The 21908-nt window shown below is 43.5% G+C and overlaps 3 protein-coding genes across 11 annotated transcripts in view; 2 read left to right on the top strand and 1 right to left on the bottom strand.

Annotated features, from left to right (window-relative positions):
* The first annotated feature begins 642 nt into the window (after nucleotides 1–642).
* tmem45b (transmembrane protein 45B) lies at nucleotides 643–6352 on the top strand. Of its 2 annotated transcripts, XR_013625143.1 has the most exons (7): nucleotides 643–767; nucleotides 1148–1359; nucleotides 1435–1647; nucleotides 2325–2509; nucleotides 2604–2746; nucleotides 3700–4527; nucleotides 5263–6352. XR_013625143.1 is itself a non-coding variant. In XM_058086210.2 (6 exons), exons 2-6 carry the CDS (start codon nucleotides 1170–1172, stop codon nucleotides 3809–3811), a joined length of 843 nt encoding a protein of 280 aa, XP_057942193.2. In that variant the 5' UTR covers nucleotides 643–767; nucleotides 1148–1169; the 3' UTR covers nucleotides 3812–4590. The 2 variants fall into 2 exon arrangements, 1 of the variants encoding a protein (XP_057942193.2); XM_058086210.2 differs by lacking the exon at nucleotides 5263–6352 and having other exon boundaries at nucleotides 3700–4590.
* Nucleotides 3504–12040, bottom strand: nfrkb (nuclear factor related to kappaB binding protein). The gene is made up of 26 exons (XM_058086209.2): nucleotides 11938–12040; nucleotides 11499–11636; nucleotides 11230–11428; nucleotides 11028–11155; nucleotides 10784–10955; nucleotides 10587–10691; nucleotides 10438–10511; nucleotides 10282–10363; nucleotides 9788–9977; nucleotides 9613–9724; nucleotides 9408–9534; nucleotides 9210–9287; nucleotides 9062–9138; nucleotides 8931–8977; nucleotides 8804–8864; nucleotides 8553–8727; nucleotides 8365–8471; nucleotides 8166–8289; nucleotides 7423–7502; nucleotides 7151–7347; nucleotides 6807–7068; nucleotides 6529–6708; nucleotides 5243–5977; nucleotides 4598–4704; nucleotides 4369–4504; nucleotides 3504–4274 (listed from the first exon to the last, which is right to left on the bottom strand). Exons 2-26 carry the CDS (start codon nucleotides 11622–11624, stop codon nucleotides 4134–4136), a joined length of 3822 nt encoding a protein of 1273 aa, XP_057942192.2. The 5' UTR covers nucleotides 11625–11636; nucleotides 11938–12040; the 3' UTR covers nucleotides 3504–4133.
* A 721-nt stretch (nucleotides 12041–12761) lies between these two features.
* LOC131137843 (ryanodine receptor 1-like) overlaps nucleotides 12762–21908 on the top strand; it is a 50365-nt gene continuing 41218 nt past the window's right edge. For all 8 annotated transcript variants that reach the window (XM_078787553.1, XM_078787556.1, XM_078787554.1 and 5 more), the window contains exons 1-13: nucleotides 12762–12928; nucleotides 19591–19710; nucleotides 19780–19878; nucleotides 19974–19994; nucleotides 20075–20149; nucleotides 20243–20321; nucleotides 20543–20655; nucleotides 20735–20834; nucleotides 20913–21009; nucleotides 21089–21163; nucleotides 21243–21399; nucleotides 21472–21636; nucleotides 21734–21855. In XM_078787553.1, the coding sequence (XP_078643679.1) occupies nucleotides 12881–12928; nucleotides 19591–19710; nucleotides 19780–19878; nucleotides 19974–19994; nucleotides 20075–20149; nucleotides 20243–20321; nucleotides 20543–20655; nucleotides 20735–20834; nucleotides 20913–21009; nucleotides 21089–21163; nucleotides 21243–21399; nucleotides 21472–21636; nucleotides 21734–21855 (1271 nt within the window). In that variant the 5' untranslated portion in view covers nucleotides 12762–12880. The remainder of the gene's footprint in view (nucleotides 12929–19590; nucleotides 19711–19779; nucleotides 19879–19973; nucleotides 19995–20074; nucleotides 20150–20242; nucleotides 20322–20542; nucleotides 20656–20734; nucleotides 20835–20912; nucleotides 21010–21088; nucleotides 21164–21242; nucleotides 21400–21471; nucleotides 21637–21733; nucleotides 21856–21908) is intronic.

The following is a 21908-nucleotide window of genomic DNA, read 5'->3' on the forward strand; positions in this document are numbered from 1 at the left end:
TTAAAATGTAGAAATGTAGCTTGTGTGTAGTTTATGGTGTTATTTCATCAGCAAAATACCTTCACACCTGACAAGATATTTGATGTGGGAAAACAGAGACGTTACGATCAAGTCACGTCAGCTAAACTGGCATTGGTCCTACACAGTACAGTACAATGACTCTGGCTTCATCTCACAGGACACTGGCAATCCAACAAAGAGCTTGCCAACTCCAGTCAAAAATCAGAACTTAATACGACTATTTACCTTTCTTTGGTCGGGGGGGTCAACAATTAAATATTCTTTGTCGTCTTTTAGTGCACTTCTTGTTTCCGGGGCTGTACTGTCTCCATGCGGCAAATAGGTAGAGAAAGCGGGATGGGTAATACCAAGTATTAAGGGGGGTGTTATATTACCGGAGATCAAACATGCTACTGTTGGCAAATGATATAAGTAAAGAAAGGAAACAATATATTAACATCAGATAATACATATTTTCACAAATTGGAATTATGTGATTATATTCGGGGGGTTATATTGGCTGGATCTGTTTTTTTGCGGGGAACATGACGCACCCCCCCCCCCATCCTCCATGCAAATTACGCCCTTGTCCTGGAGGATGTGTCTCAGGAGGAAGTGCGCCAACAAAATTGGCAAAGCAAATGTTGGGTGGGGCCAATACGTCATGCGTGCGCATATACCACATTCATACCGTGTGACAGGTGGCAAGGTCCGGACACCTGCAAGAAATCTAGAACTTTCTTTGGGAATCGGTGGCAGAAGTTAAGGTATGCCTTGTGTTAATTGTGCCAAATATATATATATATATAATATTTTTCTGTACGAGAAAAACTGGTCTGACGTGTATTTTAGTCACCTGTGCGTGTCTTGATGGCAAACACAGACAACAGGGAGGAACAAAAGGACTTCTGTAAAATCAGCTTACTATGGGTTTTAAATGTGGAAACAGATTGGTTTATTAACACCTGTAGAAGTTTATTTGACTTATGCCCCATTTTATTGTATATTCTGGTTTTGTGGTAAATGTAGTTTTCACACATGCTTTCCTTATCAATATTTCAAGATGGAGTTCTCAGCCTGTACTTTAAACTGTCCATCCACTCAACAGATAAAAGTGCTAACCAACATTTCTTGTGTTTTATTTCAGGGAGAATATTGTTGGCCAAACTATGGCTAACTTTGGAGGACACGCCATCCCCGGCTCTTTCTTCTTGCTTTTTGGATTTTGGCTGACGGTGAAACACACTCTCCAGCACTACTGGAGGACAACTCATCCCAAAAGCAGAGCCGCTTTGCCTCCTTTCTTTAAACGGATGGACTACATTGAAGGAAGCGTCCAAATCTTTGCCTCATTCGTTGGTCAGTCTTTCTTCTAAACGTGTCATTGAAATTCCGACTTCAAAACAACTCTAACTTTATGTGCTCCCACCTCAGGCATCATGGTGGAGCAGTTTGTGGTGGATGGACCGCATGCTCATCTTTACGACACGCAGAACAATTCATGGGTTAAGCTGATGAACTGGCAGCACAGCACCATGTATCTCTTTTTTGGCATTTGTGGAATAGCGTTGGTTGTGAGCACCAAGTCCAAACTGGTGCCTGTTGGTGTGGACCGCTTTGCCCTCTCTTTGGCTCTTTTTGTAGAAGGTAAGAGGAAACAACACAGTCAACAATTTGTGGACATGAAACGCAAACTGACCAATCACAGAGGAGCACAAACAGGCTCACAAATCAATATTACTTGTCCATTTTCTTACCTTTTTTGCTATTCAAAAGTTATTTGCCACAAGTCACTTTTTCATAGTTTTACATGCATAAAACAATTCTAAATGCATATGATGAATGAAAGAGATAAATCAACACTTTCACTGAATTGAAAGACACAAAGTGGCAGCAAAATTAACAGAATCCACCTTTGTGTTTTGGCATGAGTTATTTCCTGAATTTAGTCATTTTTCACACTATCTTTATCAAAATGCTGCAGCTTTCTTTGGCTCCATTTTGGGTTATATTTGAGCCGTGATCAAAATACATTTCAGAAAGAACATAATATTGACAGTAAAATATGGTAGTGGTAGTGTGATGGCCTGGGGCTTTTTTGCTGCATCAGGATCTGGAAGACTAGATGACTTTGATGTGGAAGAACCTGAACCTTGACCTCAACTCCATTGGGCTGAACGAGTTCAGTGGTTGTGACCTTCGATACCATCTTATAGTTTCACTTCTGTAACAGCCAATTGTCCCAATACTTTTGCCTATGTAGTGTATTCATCAACATCTGTCAGCACCCGTGTTGCTACTTAGCTTGCATGTTTTCTTTGCAGGCTTTCTGTTCTACTACCATGTGCACAGTCGCCCCCAACTGGACGCTCACATCCACTCCCTGCTCCTGGTGGCGGTGTTCAGTGGGTCAGCCAGCACCATGATGGAGGTGTTCATGAGAGACCACATTATTCTGGAACTGCTGAGAGCCCTCTTGTTCATCCTACAGGGTTCATGGTTCTACCAGGTTATACCAACACAAGTCACCAGACATGTTATTCGGAATACTTCCACAAAGCCGATACAAGAGCTGTATCGAATAATGGATGTTGTCATTACAGATTGGTTTTGTACTCTACCCACCCAGTGGACCAAAGTGGGATTTGACTTCGCATAACAACGTCATGTTTGTCACAATGTGCTTCTGCTGGCATTTGGCTGTGGCCATGTTGGTCGTCACCTGCACCTCTGCTGCCGTTTGGATGTGAGTATAGTCTCCTGTCTTTGTACTTCCTCGGGCTTACATGCTCTGTGCATTCTGAGTTCGCAGAGATTGTGCCCCCTTGTGTATAATATATATATATATATATATATATATATATATATATATATATAGTCGAACCCTGCATGTTTTCTGCATGCAGAAAACTACTCAATATTGATTCCAACTGACAAAAATGTCAGGGAACAGAGAGGGAACAGTATAACAGTATGGAGAGGGAACAACGATACAGTAGGTATTGCTGGAATCAGAAAACATAATATGGTCAGGGTTACCCCCTGAAAAATTTTTGTGGCATTTTGTGCTGACCCCAGGAACAAAAACCATGTATTTTTTCTGTCGATATAGCTGAATTTGGGAAGTCTGGAAAAGAAAACATCACACTGGCCGAGTGTATAAGTGTATTTTGTTACTTATTTTCTTGGTAACATAAATTTGCTCTTCCACTGAACAGTTAAGACGCTTCCCTGTGTCCTCGAGTGCCAGTTATGGTTCTATGGTTATCGTTATCTTCAGTAGTGACATCATCAAATAAACTTTGCATAGGGCCTCAATTTGGCCACATGCAAACTCAAAGGTTGTATTTGATCTTTTTGGAGTATTTTTGTTCAATTCCAAATAACACCTCTTTTGGGGTTTCCACTGTAAAATGCACCTAAACCTGTAATTTTTTGCTGATGTTTTCTGAACATCCATCTGAAAACTCCCCTGTCAGGTTTGTGACTCAAGAAGCAGTTTTATTTACATAAAATATGCCTCACTTGTATTATAAGGGCTGCTTAAGGCTGGCAAAGTACATGGTATGTTTCAATAACTTTTAGCATGCCTTTCATATCAACGAGTAGTACTAGTACACAGTACTAGTAATATCTAATTATCAGTGCCTATCACAACATGTTTAACCTGCATTTTATCTTTTTTTTTCCTTCCAAAAGCACCATGAGGAGATTCTCCAGAGGACGACAAGACATTGAGATAGTGCTGCAAAATACGTCACACAACAGAAGTTCAGAGAAAGCTTTACTTGAAGAGTCAGAGGAGGAATAATGACTGAAAATGTAGTTTTGTCATGTTCAAAATTATTATTATCACAGTATAACTAAAAATCTGACTGATATGAGAAACCTTGAGTTGAAATCTCATCATAATATGGTCCAAAATGCATACATAAACACCTAAGACGTAAGGAATAGACATACATCTTATACAGAGTGAAGGTGTGAGCTTTAAGCAGCGATATTGTTTATAATTCAAATGTACTTTCATTGTAGGTAATGTCTGACACTGATAACAAATAACTACATACGGAAATGTTACAGGAACACAAATAACTACTAACTAATAGTTAACTGAAGATGGCTTGCTGAAATCATTGAGGTGGTGCAGGTGGAAGATCAGGCGGACATTTTAGTGATGGAGCTGTTGTGACGACGACTGTGGAGACAGATTTAGGGGAAGCTGTTGCCATGTGTTGCTGAAGCTGTTGGGCCTGAACTGTCTGGATGCGAACCTGAATGGGAGAGAGTTGTGAAGGCAAGGTGTCCGCATAATCACATGACTGATTATTCATGATATTCATGCAGTGGGTTTGCATTGAAGCCAACCTGCGTGGCCTGTCCTTGCTGCTGTAGCTGCTGGAACTGCTGTGCCGTGACAAAGCTAACTGGTTTGTTCCCAGCGATCAGCTTGGCGCCTGCAGGCATGGTGGTCAGTATGATGTTCCTCCCCAAGCTGCTGATACTGCATGGATAACACAAGAAGATGTAAGTGTGCACCACTAACAGGAAAACATGGTCCCAATATGTTAAATAAAGGGCATATGTTCAAACTTACTTTGTGTTGAGACTTCCCTTCACAATAGGTGTAGTAACAACACTTTTACTTTTGAGTGGTTGGTTGAGGACAGAAAGAGGCACTGTGATCCGTGCAGGTAGCTTCCCCTATGGCAAGTTGAAACAAACAAAAATCATTTGATTCCTGAAGGATTGGGAAAAAACTGAATCTGATGACTGAGTAATTTGTCACTTGGCTAATTTGAACCGACAGGGTATTTACACAACACAAAGTCACGGTGAGGTTATTTTTTGCACCAGGGCTCCCTCTACAGTTGTAAAGTGGAAGTAAACTAAACACTAGTAGGAGGGTGGTTTTCACTGAGGACCACGTGCAATTATGGCTGCCCTCAAAATGCCACTTATAACGCCATACAACCCCATGATATTACAATTACCCATGCATTTGATTATTATGGTTACTACCAAATTGATAACGCAGTACAAATGTTCTGCCAAAATGAAAACAAATACATTTAGAAGGAAAAAGGCAAATTCCACAAATTGTTTTTTAGATTACAGGTTGCCATAATGGTTTTAGTTGTGGAAGAATGATATCATTTTGTATTGTCAGTAAAGGGTTAAAAATTGATTAACAGATGCACTGTAATCAATATATGATATGGGAAATAATAAATCTTCTTACTGTTTGTGTGTTGACCACAGTGGCAGGGACCTGGCGCATAGTGGCGGTGGCTGCTCCCAGCTTGAGAGGAGAAGTGGAGGCTCCAGAGGCCACCGTGATGCCCTTAGCACCAGCTACCACGTTGGCGGACATGGTCATCACGTTGGCACAAGTGGACACTGTGGGTGGCTTGCTGCCACTTGTGGAGGCCATAGTGATGGTCTGACCCTGTTTCTGTGGGATCACCCCAAGGCCTGGCATGATACGGATGGTGGTGCCGCTCTTGTCCGGGGACGTGACTGTGGAGAAAGTGCGAGATTTCTGTTCCGCCACAGTGACAGCCAGCGTGGGCATGAGACGTATGGCTGTGTCTCCTGTGGCTTTCAACAGGGTGGAAGCCATGGGTGCAGCTTTAGTGGTGGGGGCCTCCCCTGTGCAGGATACAGCAGCGGTGACGACGGAGGCTGAAGGGTGCGGGGGTGTGACATGGAGAGTGGCTGATATGTTCTTGTTGCCGCCCCCTGTGGCGGTGCCCAGGAAGTCAGGAGTCAGTTTAACTGTAGTGACTGGAGACTTGGTGAGAGTCGCCATCATGTCTGGGGTGATCCGGAGCACCGTTTGACCTTTGGCATCTGTGGTGATGGACGAAGGCGGAAGACGCAAGACATCTTTACCCTGGATGCGAAGGTTTGTGGCAGTGAGCGGAATTCCTGCTGCTCCTGGAGCTTTCACTCCTAACTGGCCAGTGATGGACACCTACAATACAATAGATGGACATTGAAATCTTAATCCACGTTACTTGCCTGCTTTTAATTGCTTTAATGACTTAAAATCATTTTAACTTGCGGTCAGCTCACTGAACGAGTGCTTTGGTTAGGCAACCCACACAACACACAACTATGGTGCGTTTAAGGACCACGAAACAATGTGCTCCATCTCAGCATTATCAGTGAAGCATAAGGACAAATTTTCCCACATGCATGCTATTCATTTTACCTCTATTATTACACATTTATAAATAATTAGACTTACTGTGAATGAGATGTGTTTTCTGCTTTCAAAAACAGACAATTTTCAGAGAAACCCCTCCCCGAATAATTTTATGATCAATTATATTCATTTAAAATTCAATTTTTATGGGTCTGTTTCTAAGTCTTGTGCTTGTAGTTACAGTTTGCGCTGTCACACAGCAGGGTTTCTCAATATAATGCTACAGAGTTGGCCACCACTGCAAGCTATAAGCTACCATAAAAATGAACATATTGTTAAATGACTGCCTCTCTTACAGTGACAATCAACCTGTGTACCTGTTTGATGTTGGGGCTGGCCACTCCTTGCAGCACAGCAGGCGTTGTAGTTGGATTGCTGACTGGGCTACCGGGTGAGCCAGTCTGAGGTTTGGCCACGGTTACTGTGGAGACCGATAGAGTGCTCGGCATCTGGACTGGACTGCCAGACTGGCCCCTCAGAGGCATCGACATCACTGCCTGTTATGTACATGATACAGACACAAGGAGGTACTTCTATGTTTTGGATAGACAATATCTGGAAAAAACCCAACACATGAACTAATTTGCTCTTTTACCTGTGGGATGCCCTTGGCTGCCACTGACACCGGCATCCTGATCTGATGAGGGCTCTGATGGACCAATGCAGCCTGCTGATTTACTGCTGGAGAGCCCAGTCCAGGTTGAGCAGAGACAACCCTCACCTGAGGGAGGGAGCTTGCTGCCAGGTGACTCACTATCCGTGCCGTGTGTTGGGAAGTGACAGGCTGTGATGCAGCTTGACTGTTGGGCAAGATGGACCCCAGTTGAGACAAGGAAGGAGGAGACATGAGGAGGACGCTGCAAGAGAGACAATTGATTTCAAGGTAAATGAATTGCAAAGGGTGTGTTGCAAAACAGACAAGACAAAGTAAAAACAAACCCAGTGCTGGTTTTAATTGCATCAGGGACAGCAGACTTTATTGGTGTGGACACTGTGCAGGGTAAGGGTGACTTTGGGGTCCCGGGTGTGTTTAGGTTAGGCGTAGAGGGGGTTGGTGACATGGGACTGGAACCTATATCCTGCCCTGCTTCCAAAGATCCAGAGGTTTTACTACCTCCATCTTTGCTTCCAGATTTCTGAAAATAGAGAAGGATTTGAAATTTGGTACTTCTAAGTAAGACATCATAAAATGAATGAGGTACTTGTCTCACAGGCTTGGATGCAGGTTTAGGCTTCTGCTGCAGAGCTTTTCTTGCTTTTGCAGCAGCAGCTTGAGCTTGGTGGATCCTCTCTGGGTGGGTTAAAAGAAAACTAATAATAGCACAACAAAGAAATGATTGCAGCATTGGTGGACACTTTATGATGTACTGTGATTGAACCCCTTAGCCATACAGCAGTGTGGCTAACTTAATTACAAGCTATAAAGGGAACTCGCATAGGCTTCTCAAGCCATCAGAGATCCCAAGAGGTGATTACTCAATATATGGTAACATTCTGACTCGTGGTGTCATCTTGGAAAAAAATGCTAAAATCATCACACAGCAACTCAAGAGGCTCCCTCTGGTGGACACAGGGCGGGCCCTGGTACAGCCAATTAAATGTTTTGGTGGGAAGAAATACATGATGGGAAACTGTTGAAATGTATTTTTCCTATACTCAATAGTACTTATATATTCCTTACTTACCTTTTTAGTGTTAAGTTGCTGTGTGATGATTTTAGCATGAGCTCCTGCAATTTCCGATGGGTTGGCAAGCTTGTTGTGGGTTTTCTCGTAGCTCATGATTGGCTAATGAAGAGCTGCCTGGTCCTCATGGACTATTGTCGTCCGGTACAAATTTGTTTTCCTCTCTAAATTTAGCGGGTGCGGTTTAAACACTGGTACGTCTTATACACTGGAAATTACTGAAACTCTTTGCGGTACTACATCTTAAGTGTATGTGCATTGCCGCTTACCAAATTCTTCCTGACTACGACTGCGGTGAAGATAAATCCACAGTTTGCGTCCGATGTCGTACTTCACACAGGGATCTTTCTCATAGTGTAGTCTATCCAGAGCCCCACTGACAACGGTGTTCACCTACATGGCATAAGCAAAATCCTCTTTAATGCCATTGTCATCAAAAAAGACAAAGTGGTATAAGGGAATCTTGACCTGTGCACTTGTGACATCTGGGGCAAGAAACTGCGAGTCCTTGAGCAGTTCACAGATCTCTGCACGAGTTCCCTCTCCATTGGGTAGCCGGGCTGCTGCGTCCCTCACTAAAAAGAACAAAAATGGGTCAAAATGTAGTAGTTTGCTTGAAACACACACTTGAAGCTACAGCAAGGAGAAGCTCCTACCTAGAGAGAGGATTGTGACATATGGTGGGCGGTTCGAACGGAGCAGGGTGTGTTCCCGGGCTTTGTTGAGAGACATCTCCTTATCAAACACTCCCTTAACAGGCCCCACCACAGATTCAAAGCCGTGCATCCGAAACGTGAAGGCTCTGTGAGGTTGATTGTACCTCTGCTGCTCCTAATCAGCACAAACCAATGAAATGTCAGCTACAAAAAACACAAAAAAACAAGGCGCACAAAATAAAGTAAGATACCTGAATTTGGAACAGCTGTCTCTCATCTCCTGTGCTGGGTCTCACCACATAATCAGTTGACCTGTTAAAAAATACATTCATTCTTATAATAATTCTTTGTAGTACATTTGCGTAGATTGCGACCTACACTCGTGGCATTGGGGGTGTCATCTCTAAGAGCTCTTCACTTTCTGTCTGTGGGTGACATCAATATTGTTTAACATCAACACGGATACAATATGTGCAACATCATCTGTGCGTGTACACTGTATAGAATACCTTGACAACCAAATCTTTGGAGTCCAGCCACAGTTGGCAAAGTGCAATGAGGTCCTTCTCTGCATCGTGAGTGGGGCCTGAAATAAGCATCATCACGGATGTGTATCACAGCATCCATCAGGACTTTCACTCTATTTATCCGTCTTACCGATCCACCTCCACTGCTGCGTTTCATCAACAAATTCCACAAATGGCAGGAAACCACTGGGGAGAGCCATTACACCTTCTGGAAAATATATTAGAGAGAGGAAAACAATGATTAAATCTTTAGTGGATGTACAGCAATTTTTCCACCAAAAGTTCTATTTTGTTTCTCTTTTGATCATCACATCACAAGTTTACATACCTTTACTTTCTCCTGCAAGAAACTGCAGCGCATGGAGGACCAATTCAGACCAACAGGAGGCAGAAGAAAACCAGGAGTTGAGCGAACTGGCAGGAGATAACTGCCACATTTGGACTTTTTCCTCCAACTGAAAGCAGATCAACACAAATGTTGGTGGTTTCACACACAGACTAACAAGCAAGCGAGATGAATTCATACACTTTACCACTGAAGTGCTGGCAAGATGTTCTGCCCTCAAGATGGTCTCCAACAAGCTGAAGAAACTGACAGCAAGTTCTTCAACTACGACCGGGCTGCTTCGAGGTTCCTCCAAGATTCTGCAAGAATTACAGTTATTTAATTTTAGCCTTAAGACAGGATCAGGTCTACAGTATACATACTCCTCCTTGATGTTGGCCAGTGGTATCGATGGAGTGTCTGGTAGGGAGTTCATGTTTGCCACAGGGACTGATGAGTTTTCCGAAGAAAGAGCATCACAAGGATCCTCGGCTTCCACTTTGACCGTCTTAATTTTCTTCTTCCTTCTCTCATCTTTAATTTTTTTCTTGGGTAGAGACAGGTCAAAGAGTGCTGGTAGAAAAACAAGAGATGTGTCAGTAAAACAAGGTGTCACATGTGCACCAGCCTCACCAGTGATGTCATCACCACAATGTGCAGCTCTGATGAATTCCATGCCCAAGAGGATTAAGGTCATGCTAGATAAGAGTAGCTCTCACGCTAATATTTACCCTTTTTTGACATGTGGGCTCATTTGTATTGCCAGTTATGTGTTGACTTATCTTCAGTGCATTGTAAATGGATACAAAGATGGTTGCTAAATTATGAGGTGTGTACACCCTTGTGTGTAATGTCGCTTTTGAATGAATCGACTCACATAATGCCGCTTTGCGACCAATATTAGCCCTGGAGAGAATGTCACAGAGGTGGATGTCTGAGGTCATCAAGTCTGGATGGTCCTAAGGAGAAGAATGATTGGTGAGTAACTGAACACCAAATCTACTAATTCTAATCCCATCGAGAAATAATTTACTGGTTGTCGTTTCCTCTTTTCCCGATGGTGCTGGAGCATGGCCTTCAAGTCCTGTTCTCCAAGCTGGATTTTTTCTGCCACAAATGACAATTTTTCTTAAGAAAACATTCCAGTGGAGTGAATGGATACCACAACTAAATGATACTTACCAGTCGTCTTCATATCTTGTGTGGAAAGGCTGGGCAGAACTCTGAGTGAGATGGTGGGTGTCGGGGAGGAGGGGGATTGTGGCTCCGGTGTCCACAAGGATAGATCTATAAACGTGTGATAAAAAAAAAAGTAATAATTTATGTAATTCAGTCTGCTGAGTTAAAACTCAGAGTGCAACCGAAGAAAACAGACTGACCATCTTCGTCAGATGAAGCATTACTGTCGCAGCACTCCATTTTAACCTCCTTTAAGATGCGTCTTAGTCTTCTTTTAACCTTTTGCTCACGTATTTCAGTGTGACTCCTTGTCTGTTGCTTTCTTTTCGGTGAAAAGTCCAGACCGTTGTGAACTGCAAAATCCAGCAACTCCTACAGCAAGAACAGAAATATTAAAATCAAACTGATGCATGAGATTGCAGCTGCAAATTCCGCAACAAATACCTTCCGGGACACAAGGATTTGTTTCAGCAGTCTGTGGTAGTACTGCTGGAGAGAGTGCAACTGTCGTCTTTGCTGAGACTTGGCACACAACTGTCTGTACTTGACCACTTCAGGGTTGAAGTAGCCATCTGGGTTCATTGAGGTAATGAGCAAAAACATCACCAATATGTTATGTTTGTGAGTTGATCAGTCTGTTAATTACCTCGGAATAACTTTTGTGCAAGATGAAGGGGGTTTCCAAAATGAAAGTTTCTATTGTTGAAGAGGTCGTTAATTGTGCTGCTCTGCTCTTTGTCGTTGTCAGGGAACTGTGGTAAAAACTGACTGAGGTGTTGCTTCTGGGAGTCTGACAGTACTTCATTCCAGGTGCTTTCACTCATCACAGAGAAGAAGATTTCAGGCTGATGACAAAACATTGGGACATTTTAACAACGCAATGTCAAACGAGGAATTGAATTGCACATCACTCACATCTTCAAGTAGTTCCTCTGGGAGGCTGACCCTGCAGTTACCCAGCATGCACTCCTCAGTGATCTGACCGTCCTCTTCCTCTTTTGGCTCAAGAGGGTCTGTAAGAATGTGAGTGAGGACATCCATTCTCCTCCTCTTCTGCTGACACACAGTAACCCACAACAAATTGATTAAAAATGCAGAATGACACCATCGCGAATATCGCTTCTAAAAAGTAACCCAACAAACAACTAGCATGTCTTTATTGCCAAACAAGGGTGTTTGTTTGTAGCATAACTTTAGCACACAGCTATTTGGCATGTTCCTCGACTTTGTAACGTATTAAGCCTTATATACTGGCAAAAATATAATACACATACACTGTTGGTATATTGGCATACTTGCACGCCCAGAGTGAATTTATTTTTGTTTGTCAAAACGGTCTAAAGTTAGCGCTTACCTCTGTTTTGAGGTTTTGGGAGCCTGTCGAGGGACTGTTTTAACGACGGACGGTTCTCTTCCTCTTTTCTCACAGGATGTCATGGATTGACGCTCTCAGCTTGCTACCCCCCTCCACAGGCAATGGCGTGAACTACGGTAATACGTGTAATTTACTATCTTATTAAGTTGTCGTGCAACTGTGATGTCTTTGTTTCTCAAATACAACTTGACATTGTTTAAATTATTTTGATCAGACTTAACAAGTCAGAAAGGCACTACTTTAGCTCTGACTGGACACAGATATTAAATGCAACCCATAAGATAATGTTAGCGCCGATGATGCACCTTATAGCCTAACAAATATCCAATACTTTTAAAATTAAAAAAATTAAATGTCTAAAAAAATAATAGGAAAAATGAAACATGTATTTTTGGGCTTTTAAGAGCCTCTCTCTGCAAAGATCTCTAAATCTAAATCATGGAATTGATCTACTGGTCTGGCCATGTAATTTAGTGAGTGTTAAGGTTAAGGTGACCAAATGAAACATGTGTAATAATAATAACCATAGCAGTTTGCAAGGTTATTGCTTGGTACTCAGGCCCTAATAATAATAATCATAATGATATAAATACAAGAATAATCTTTTTTTTACCATACTTGAATAAAAATCCCAAACATTTCAAAGCAATTGAAATGCATCCATTTGTAAATCAGTTGAAAAGATATAAAAACTTTTGAAGAGCTGCCTGATCCAGTTGCTCCTCCTCTCCATGATGCAGTTATGAAGGAGAATGACAGTCACCCAAGCTCTCATAAAAGAGTCAGAGAGAGAAAGAGGGGCCGGGACCCCCATCGCCCTTCACAAACCCTTCAGTAACATTTCCCCTTTCCTTGCAGTCACCAGGAGAACCAAGAAGCTAATTTCTCTCAATCAAGGTGGTGCTCTTAATGCCTCAGCAGAATGGCAGAAGGTGCAGATGGAGAGGAAGAGATTCAGTTCTTGCGTACGGTAAGTGATGCTGTATTCTTCTTCTTGGATAAAAACATACAAAATATAGCTTCTATTGTACAACAGACAACCATTTGAGTGTTTGTATTAATGACACTCAGATTGACAAGAACAGTTGGCTGGTCTTGTAGGCATTGTTATCTATTTATATCCCTGTGGATACTTGATATTGTTATGGTTTATCATCAAGAAGAAATGGTCTCTTAGGCTTTATAATACAAAGAAAGTAATTGAAAAGTTTTTGTGCACAGCTTTTACTTACTATAGAGTATTAACATTTATTTAGTACAATCTTCGAATAGACGCAACAACATGGATGAAGGTCATCACAATCTCATTCTCTTCCATGCAAAAACGATAAACCCACTTTATATTTAATCCAGTTGAATTAAAAAGATAACTTTGATGAATGTTCCAGTTGCCACTGTGACGTAGCCTGAGCCAAAGCACGCTAACAATGCTTCATAAAGTGTGTGTCAGTTGCTGAGGTCTATATATACTGTGTGAGGATTAGCAGATTCAAAGCCAGGCCCGTTTCAGCACCTGCTTACTTCAGTCCTTGTGGGAATTGGGCCGCTGCGGATATCAGAGACACACGTTTGATATCACCCGACTCCTTCCAAAATGTTACATCTACTCATAGGCATACACTATGTACTTGTTAATGCTTTGCAGCAATACCCCAATTGTTATTAGCCCGGAGGTGTCATAATAACAGCTGTCCTTGTGTCTGTGTCTGTCAGCCTGCATTGGCATAGCTGTACACACATTAATTTAGAATCACAACGTCATAGAAACTTAACACGCACATCTGTCATTTGCTTTGCCTGCACTCTGAGTAGATTAGGTGTACCAGCAGCACTGCAGACATATACTTTGTTACACTGATAGTTATTGTCAATTATTCTATGAGCAATGTCAATTAAATCATTCATCTATCATCATGTTCTAAGTCATGCTAAATGGAGATTTATTTATTTACTCACTGACCATATTCTCTGATGTGACCTTATTTCAACAACATTTCTAGGTTTCCATTTATACAGATATACAGATATATGTCCATTGACTCCTGAGAAGGAGGATATTTCATTCATTTTAGAATCATTCATTTAGATTCATTTTTGTCCTTACAAACCTAACCCTAAAAAGTGGATAGTGAGACCTCAATTGAACTTTATTGTAAAAAAAAACCTTCAGCAGCAGGTACAGTCATCATTACACACACTTGACTGGCTAACTTTCTGTAGTGTAGTTCCTTCTACATCTACTAACTATTCTAAATACGATTCTATTGTAAGAAGCTCAGAGTTCCTTATTGAATCCAATAGTGTTTCTCAAGTTTTTCATAGTGGATTATTGTGCCATATACTCAATAAAAAAACACAAACACATATTAAAGATGATTAAATCTTTAAAAATCTGTCTATAGTGTCCCAAATCTAAAAGAACCACTACCCAGTATACTATTCTGCGGAATTATGCACAGGCAAACGGGCTAGTATGTTAGGCGCACTGTTTACCAAGATAGTGTATGAAAATCGAGACATATTTTGGGGAATAATTTTTGTTGAAATCCTACGACAACGGCGGTACTTACAAGGCTAAATATTTTTGTGTCGGTACGAGTTTTATGAAAAGACAGATTATACTTTTGTCTCTGACTCACTTCAATGGATACATGATTGATGATGGTGCAGTCAAGACATTAGAAAAGCTTGAGATACAGAAAGTATTCACAGCGCTTCACTTTTTCACTTTTTCCACATTTTGTCATGTTACAGCCTCATTCCAAATTGTTTTAATTTAATCTCTTACCTCAAAATTCTACACAAAATACTCCATTATGACAATGTGAAAAAGTTTTTTTTTGACTTTTTTTTAATTTATTAAAAATAAAATAAAATATAAAATATATAAAAAAAATATATATATATATAAAAAATATATTAAAAAATATATATATAAACACATTTACATAAGTATTCACAGCCTTTGCCATGAAGCTCAAAATTGAGCTCAGGTGCATCTTTTTTTCCACTGATCATCCTTGAGATCTTTCTACAGCTTAATTGGAGTCCACCTGCAGTAAATTCAGTTGATTGGACATGATTTGGAAATATAATAACTGTCTATATAAGGTCCCACAGTTGACTGTGCATGTCAGAGCACAAACACCAAGCATGAAGTCAAAAGAACTGTCTGTAGACCTGCGAGACAGGATTGTCTTGAGGCACAAATCTGGGGAAGGATACAGAAAAAATTCTGCTGCTTTGAAGGTCCCAATGAGCACAGTGGCCTCCATTATTATTATTATTTTTTTTTTTATTTTATTTTATTTTTTATTTTTTGTCCCGTCCAGCCATTGGGGCAGATAGTATTGTTGATCTAAATGCCCTTACATGCTAGACAGATTTGCTCTGTGTCAGGAAAGGTGTTGGCTACAACTTCCCTGTACCATGAAATTTTATTTGCCGTTATTTGATGTTTTTGTTATGCCATTTGGAGCGACTGGACCGGAGCAAGAAGAAGAACAGAAAAGAAGAGGAGAGAAGAGAAAGGTGGGGTCGGGGGGCAGTAGAGGGAGAGACAAAAACAGCAGCAACAAGAATTCCCAAAACAACAACAGTGACAAACAGAACAGTTAAATGTCAATGATGGCTAAGGGTCACACTGGAAATGATATCAGTGAAATGAAACAGTCCAACTTACCAGTAGCAATAGTAACAATGAAGACATGACCCATGATAGTAAACACAATTGCAACCATACGGTTACAGTAATTAAAATCTCACTGCTTGACATCATTATTACTGTAATAATAGCATACAAATACTATATAAACATCAGGGATAAGATAGTAGATTGTATAGAGAAGCACCCATGTGCTGTGAGTGCCCATATGGAGGTGTGTTGTGTATGTGAATGCGAGTGTGTGAATGTGTAATTGTCACTGAGAATGACAAAAGGAGAGAGACTGCCTTCTACCACCCAGCAAACCCCGCCCCGCGCAGCCAGGTCAAGCCCCCACCGCCAGAGATCCTCCGGCCCCGTGGGTGTGGGCAAAGCCAGGGCCGACTCCCCAAGACCCGCCCCCGAAGCAACTCCCCGAAGAGACCAGCAAGAGGCCATGGAGGAGCAATCCCAACCGGCAACAGGGCGCCAGCAGGCCGGAGGAGAGCCGCACCCCCGAGACCAGCGGGAGACCATACCCCACTAGGGCAGAAGGGCATCGAAGGCCACACACCCATGGGCACAGGGGCGCCCCCGCCGGCCGGAAGGGAGCCCGTCCACGGCCGGAGGCACCGCCTCCCGCCCCCCACACACCCCCAGGAAGCAGAACCAGGCCCGCCTCAGGCAAACCCAGGCCTGACCACCGACATAGGACCGCCCCGGCCAGGACAGAAGAGGCCCGGGCACACTGCCCCATGGAGGACCGGGCGGTAGAGATGGAACGCCCTACGCCAGACCCCCGGAGAGCCCCCCCCCCCGTATATCTATATGGCAATATACCCACATACACACCCACACACACATATACATATATATATATATATATATATATATATAAAATTATAATAAAACTAATCATTATTTATCTAAAACTCAAACACATGCACACCCCATCCACTCAATACACACACATGCAAGCACATGCTGTGGACGTCCCCGGGTGGGGCGTCCGGGGCATCACAGGGCGGGGGACCCAGGGGTCCCAGACCCACAACCAGGCCCCGAGCCCAGGGAGGTACGGACCGCCAAGGCATAGCACCCCCAGACTCCCCTCGACCACGGCATCAGGGCTACGGCAGTGTGGCAGACAAAGGAGCGGGTGAGGGGAGGAGGCCCGCATATGAGCAAGCGGAGGGGGCAAGCAGGCGAGTGGTGAGGCGCTCCACTGGGCCGGCCGACACCCGCCAGGCAGCTCACCCTCGTGAGGGAGAGCCATAGCTCCAAGTCACGGGGAGGCCAAGCACCAGAGCCGAGGAGTTAAGACCAGCGCAAGGCCACCGACGGACCCCACCATCCACCGGGAGGGCCAGCCCCCCCCACCCCCAGAACCAGCAGCGCTCCACCCACGTACCGGAGAACCATCCCCGACGAGCCCTAAGGCAAGACTGGGGATGGGCAAAGACAGGGACAGCGATGCGGCAGAGCATAGGACCAGTGGCAGCAGACACCCAAACGCCTGGAAGAGCACCGCCCCCCCAGCAGGCCCCACCCCGAGGAGCATGCTCCCCATCCCCACACGCCACCCAGGCCCCCGTCCCCATGAGCAGGATCAGGCCCCCTCCCAACACACAGCCCGGTCCCCGCAGCAGCCACCACAGCGCAACAACCCCAAGCCACCACCGTAGACTTCCGGCTACCAGCAGCGCGGACCCCACCGCCTGGAGGCCGGTGAACGCCCCCCCCAAGGGCACGTTGGCGCCCGCGACCCAGGACAGACCCAGGGAGGTAGCGCCAACCATGACACCAGGGCAAGCCCCGGCGTCAGCTGGTTCCAGCGGGACCCCCAGGAAGGCCAGGCAGACCAGACCAAAATATCCTGCAGCCCAGGGCACCCCGAGTGGCCTCCATTATTTGTAAATGGAAGACGTTTGGAACCACCAGGACTCTTCCTAGAGCTGGCCGGCCTTCTAAACTGAGCGATCGGGGCAGAAGGGCCTTAGTCAGGGAGGTGACCAAGGCCCCGATGGTCACTCTGTCAGAGCTCCAGCGTTCCTCTGTGGAGAGAGGAGAGCCTTCCAGAAAGACAACCATCTCTGCAGCAATCCACCAATCAGGCCTGTATGGTAGAGTGGCCAGACGAAAGCCACTCCTTAGTAAAAGGAACATGGCAGCCCGTCTGGAATTTGCCAAAAAGCACCTGAATGACTCTCAGACCATGAGAAACAAAATTCTCTGGTCTGATGAGACAAAGATTGAACTCTTTGGTGTGAATGCCAGGCGCCATGTTTGGAGGAAACCAGGCACTGCTCATCACCAGGCCAATACCATCCCTACAGTAAAGCATGGTGGTGGCAGCATCATGCTGTGGGGATGTTTTTCAGCAGCAGGAACTGGCAGACTAGTCAGGATAGAAGGAAAAATGAATGCAGCAATATATAGAGATATCCTGGATGAAAACCTGCTCCAGAGCGCTCTTGACCTCAGTAGACTGGTCATGTACCTTGACCATATAGACAGTAGACATTAGCACACAGCCAAGATCTCAAAAGATTGGCTTCAGAACCACTCCGTGAATGTCCTGAAGTGGCCCAGCCAGAGTCCAGACTTGAATCCGATCGAACTTCTCTGGAGAGATCTGAAAATGGCTGTGCACAGACATCTCCCATCCAACCTGATGGAGCTTGAGACTTATTGCAAAGAAGAATGGGAAAAACTGCCTAAAGATAGGTGTGCTAAACTTGTGGGATCATATTCAAAAAGACTTGAGGCTGTAATTGCTGCCAAAGGTGGATCAACAAAGTATTAAGCAAAGGCTGTGAATACTTATGTAAATGGGATTTTTTTGTTTTCTATTTTTAATAAATTCAAAAAAAGTCACATTTTTTTTTTCACATTGTCATAATGGAGTATTTTGTGTAGAATTTTGAGGTAAGAGATTAAATTAATACAATTTGGAATGAGGCTGTAACATGACAAAATGTGGGAAAAGTGAAGCGCTGTGAATACTTTCCGGATGCACTGTAGATGCTACGAGAAATACCTCGCCCTCTCAAGAACAGCTCAATCAGTCATATTGCTAAACACATATATGGTAAATGGTGAACTCAACTCTTATTATTCTAGCTTCAGGGACATCTTTAATCAAATATATATGTTATGTATATGTTCCATAATGATTTAACACAGCAGACACTGTGGTAAGTCTGTGTGAGTCCAAGCAAGCCAACTAAACTAATTACATTTTGATTGAATCAGGATAATATGGGACACGCTTTCCAATGAAATCTGAAATATGTAGTGCTTTCCAAAGGGGGATGTGCGAACAGCAGGTGCTGGGGCTTGAAATAGAGAGCTTGTGTGACAGGGTGGGGGAAGCACAGCCAGATTCGGAAAGCAAGACAGGCTGGCCACAATAATGGCAGCAACACGGTAACAAATACTGTAAATATTGTGGCCAAAATCAATTTAAGTAAGTAAGTAAGTAAGTCAAATGCATTCAACGATATCAATAAATAATAATCCTTTCAAGGCTGCACGGCGAATGAGTGGTTACCGTGCAGGCCTCACAGCTCGATTCCACCCTCGGCCATCTCTGTGTGGAGTTTGCATGTTCCCCCCGTGCTTGCGTGGGTTTTCTTCGGGTATTCCTCCCACATTCCAAAAACATGCTAGGTTAATTGGTGACTCCAAATTGTCCATAGGTATGAATGTGAGTGTGAATGGTTGTTTGCCCTGTGATTGGCTGGAAACCAGTCCAGGGTGTACCCCGCATCTCGCCCGAAGACAGCTGGGATAGGCTCCAGCATGCCCGCGACCCTTGTGAGGATAAGCAGTAGAAAATGAATGACTGAATAGTCTTTTTAATATTAAATGTTAACCTGTAATTCTAAGACATCAGAGCATTTAATAGCCTAAATGCTACGTCAATGGGCTGCACGGCGGTCTAGTGGTTAGCACGCAAACCTTTCTACTCATGTTGTGTGTTGTAGGATGATCAAGTGGTTCTGCAATGCACAGCCTCCATTTTAAAAGAGCAGATCAAAGTCTGCCTGTCCTGTGAAGGATTCGGGAATCGTCTCTGTTTCCTGGAGACCACCTCCAATGCTCAGGTGTAGTGTGATGTGCTTTTTTTTTCCACTTTCTTTGTTGCTCTATGCTAAAGACATGTCACGTTTCAGAATGTGCCACCTGATTTGGCGATCTGCTGCTTCATACTGGAGCAGTCCTTATCTGTGCGTGCGCTACAGGAGATGCTGTCCAACACTTCTGTGGATGAGGTCAGCCATTCTCTATTCTTAATAAGATAGATTTTTAAAAAAATCTCACTTTTACATTTTTCGACCCCTGTTTTTGTCTCCCATGTCTCCCATAGGCTGTGGATTTGGACAAATGGGTAAGTTAATCAGACTTTTCTGTCCAAGAGGTCACAATTGACCAATTGACCCACCTTTCTACCTGCTTACTGTATGTCAGTCTTCACAAGGTGGGGGTCATCGTACTCTCCTGTACGGACATGCCATCCTCTTAAAACACACTCATTCAAGCATGGTGAGCACACCTACACTCAGATATGTTGTTTAAATGTTTGTCTGTAACCCTTCACTATTTTATCTTCTTTGACATCCTTTTTTTTTGCCACAGTATTTGAGCTGTTTGACAACATCACGCTCTCTCACAGACAAGCTGGCATTTGATGTGGGCTTGCAGGAAGACTCCACAGGTGCCTGCAAACTTCAGCACTCGCTGTAAAGCAGATTCAATATTACAAATTCACAGCAAAGGCATTCATAGTTAAGAAATAAGCCTGAGCCAGCCATAATTCTGTTGGCTGGCACTTACTGTAAATAAAGGTTTCTCGGTGCTGAGGAGCAATTTACTTTTTGCTCGTTCTAGTCAGCACCAGGCTAGCTAGAAACATGTCCATACATTTGTGAATTGCAGGAGAAGCCTGCTGGTGGACAATCCATCCGGCCTCCAAGCAGAGATCTGAAGGCGAGAAAGTCAGAGTGGGAGATGATCTGATTCTTGTCAGTGTTTCATCAGAGCGATATTTGGTAAATGCTAATTGTATGAACGTTCACTGTTCATTTGCTGACAGTGTCTCTTTAATTCCTAATGTTTATTTCATGTCAGCATCTGTCCTACGCCAGCGGTGACTTAATGGTCGATGCTTCCTTCATGCAAACCTTGTGGACAATGACTCCTGTGATGTCGGGTTGTGAGCTAGCTGAAGGTCTGCTTATCTTCTTGTTGTTATAATGTTGTTATATGTATAAATCTCCTTCAGCAGTGTGACTCTCATCCTCTGTAGGTTTTCTGACTGGAGGATATGTGCTTAGGCTCTTCCATGGTCACATGGATGAGTGTTTGGCGATCCCAGCAGCTGACCAAGGAGATGATCAACGCAGGTGACCGCAGGCAACCTCTCAAATACTCACTCCAATTGGGCATAAAATGTCTGACTTGTTTTTTTTTTATGTTTTTAAGAGTTGCTCATTATGAAGGAGGAGCTGTGTGCAGTCACGCTCGGTCCTTATGGAGACTTGAGCCACTGCGTATCGCGTAAGTCTTCTTCTTTCTGAACTTCCAATTTGAATGATTGGCAGTTTGTCTTTTAATTTTCTAATTTGTGGAAATTCAGGTGGAGCGGTGGTCACATTAAATGGGGCCAGTCGTTTAGGATACGTCACATAACAACCGGAAGGTACCTTTTCCTAGATGAAGAAAAGGGGCTGCTATTGGTGGACAGTGAGAAGGCCAATTCTAAAATGGCAGCCTTCTGCTTCAGAATTTCCAAGGTGAGTGACATGCAAGCAAGTGGAAACAAACAGCAGCTTTCATAAAGAAAACACTCTTCATGCGAACTACAGGAAAAAATCGAAGTCACTCAGAAACGTGATGTGGAAGGGATGGGCATTCCTGAGATTAAGTATGGAGAGTCCATGTGTTTTGTGCAACATGCTTCATCTGGTCTCTGGCTCACATATGCAGCTGTGGATGCCAAATCTGCCCGTTTAGGTCCTCTGAAGAGAAAGGTAATCCAGATTACAGAGGAAATAGGCTAGTGTTATCATGGCCATACATATGTATGTATAGCTGTCTTGTGAGCATCATCGTTTGTTCAACTCATAGGCCATCCTCCATAAAGAAGGTCACATGGATGATGCACTCACTGTTGCACGCTCTCAGACTGAAGAATCCCAAGCCGCGAGGATGATTTACAGTACAACAGGCCTCTTTAACCAGTTCATCAAGTACTGTTTATCATTTCACACACAATGTTCTTAGTGTCCATTAGTTTTGTTAT

Source organism: Doryrhamphus excisus, linkage group LG21 (assembly GCF_037039965.1).
Source record: "Doryrhamphus excisus strain RoL-2023G ecotype Guam linkage group LG21, RoL_Dexc_Guam_v1.1, whole genome shotgun sequence".
NCBI lineage: Eukaryota > Metazoa > Chordata > Actinopteri > Syngnathiformes > Syngnathidae > Doryrhamphus > Doryrhamphus excisus.

Coding starts and splice junctions, on each gene's coding strand:
- tmem45b (XM_058086210.2), top strand. CDS start 1,170: ATGGCTAACTTTGGAGGACACGCCATCCCCGGCTCTTTCTTCTTGCTT. Junction 1,648..2,324: donor TTTGGCTCTTTTTGTAGAAG/GTAAGAGGAAAC, acceptor TTTTCTTTGCAG/GCTTTCTGTTCTACTACCAT. Junction 2,747..3,699: donor ACCTCTGCTGCCGTTTGGAT/GTGAGTATAGTC, acceptor TCCTTCCAAAAG/CACCATGAGGAGATTCTCCA.
- nfrkb (XM_058086209.2), bottom strand. CDS start 11,624: ATGGATGTCCTCACTCACATTCTTACAGACCCTCTTGAGCCAAAAGAG. Junction 8,978..9,061: donor CCAAAGATTTGGTTGTCAAG/GTATTCTATACA, acceptor TGTCACCCACAG/ACAGAAAGTGAAGAGCTCTT. Junction 4,705..5,242: donor CTGTGGTCAACACACAAACA/GTAAGAAGATTT, acceptor AACTTGCCATAG/GGGAAGCTACCTGCACGGAT.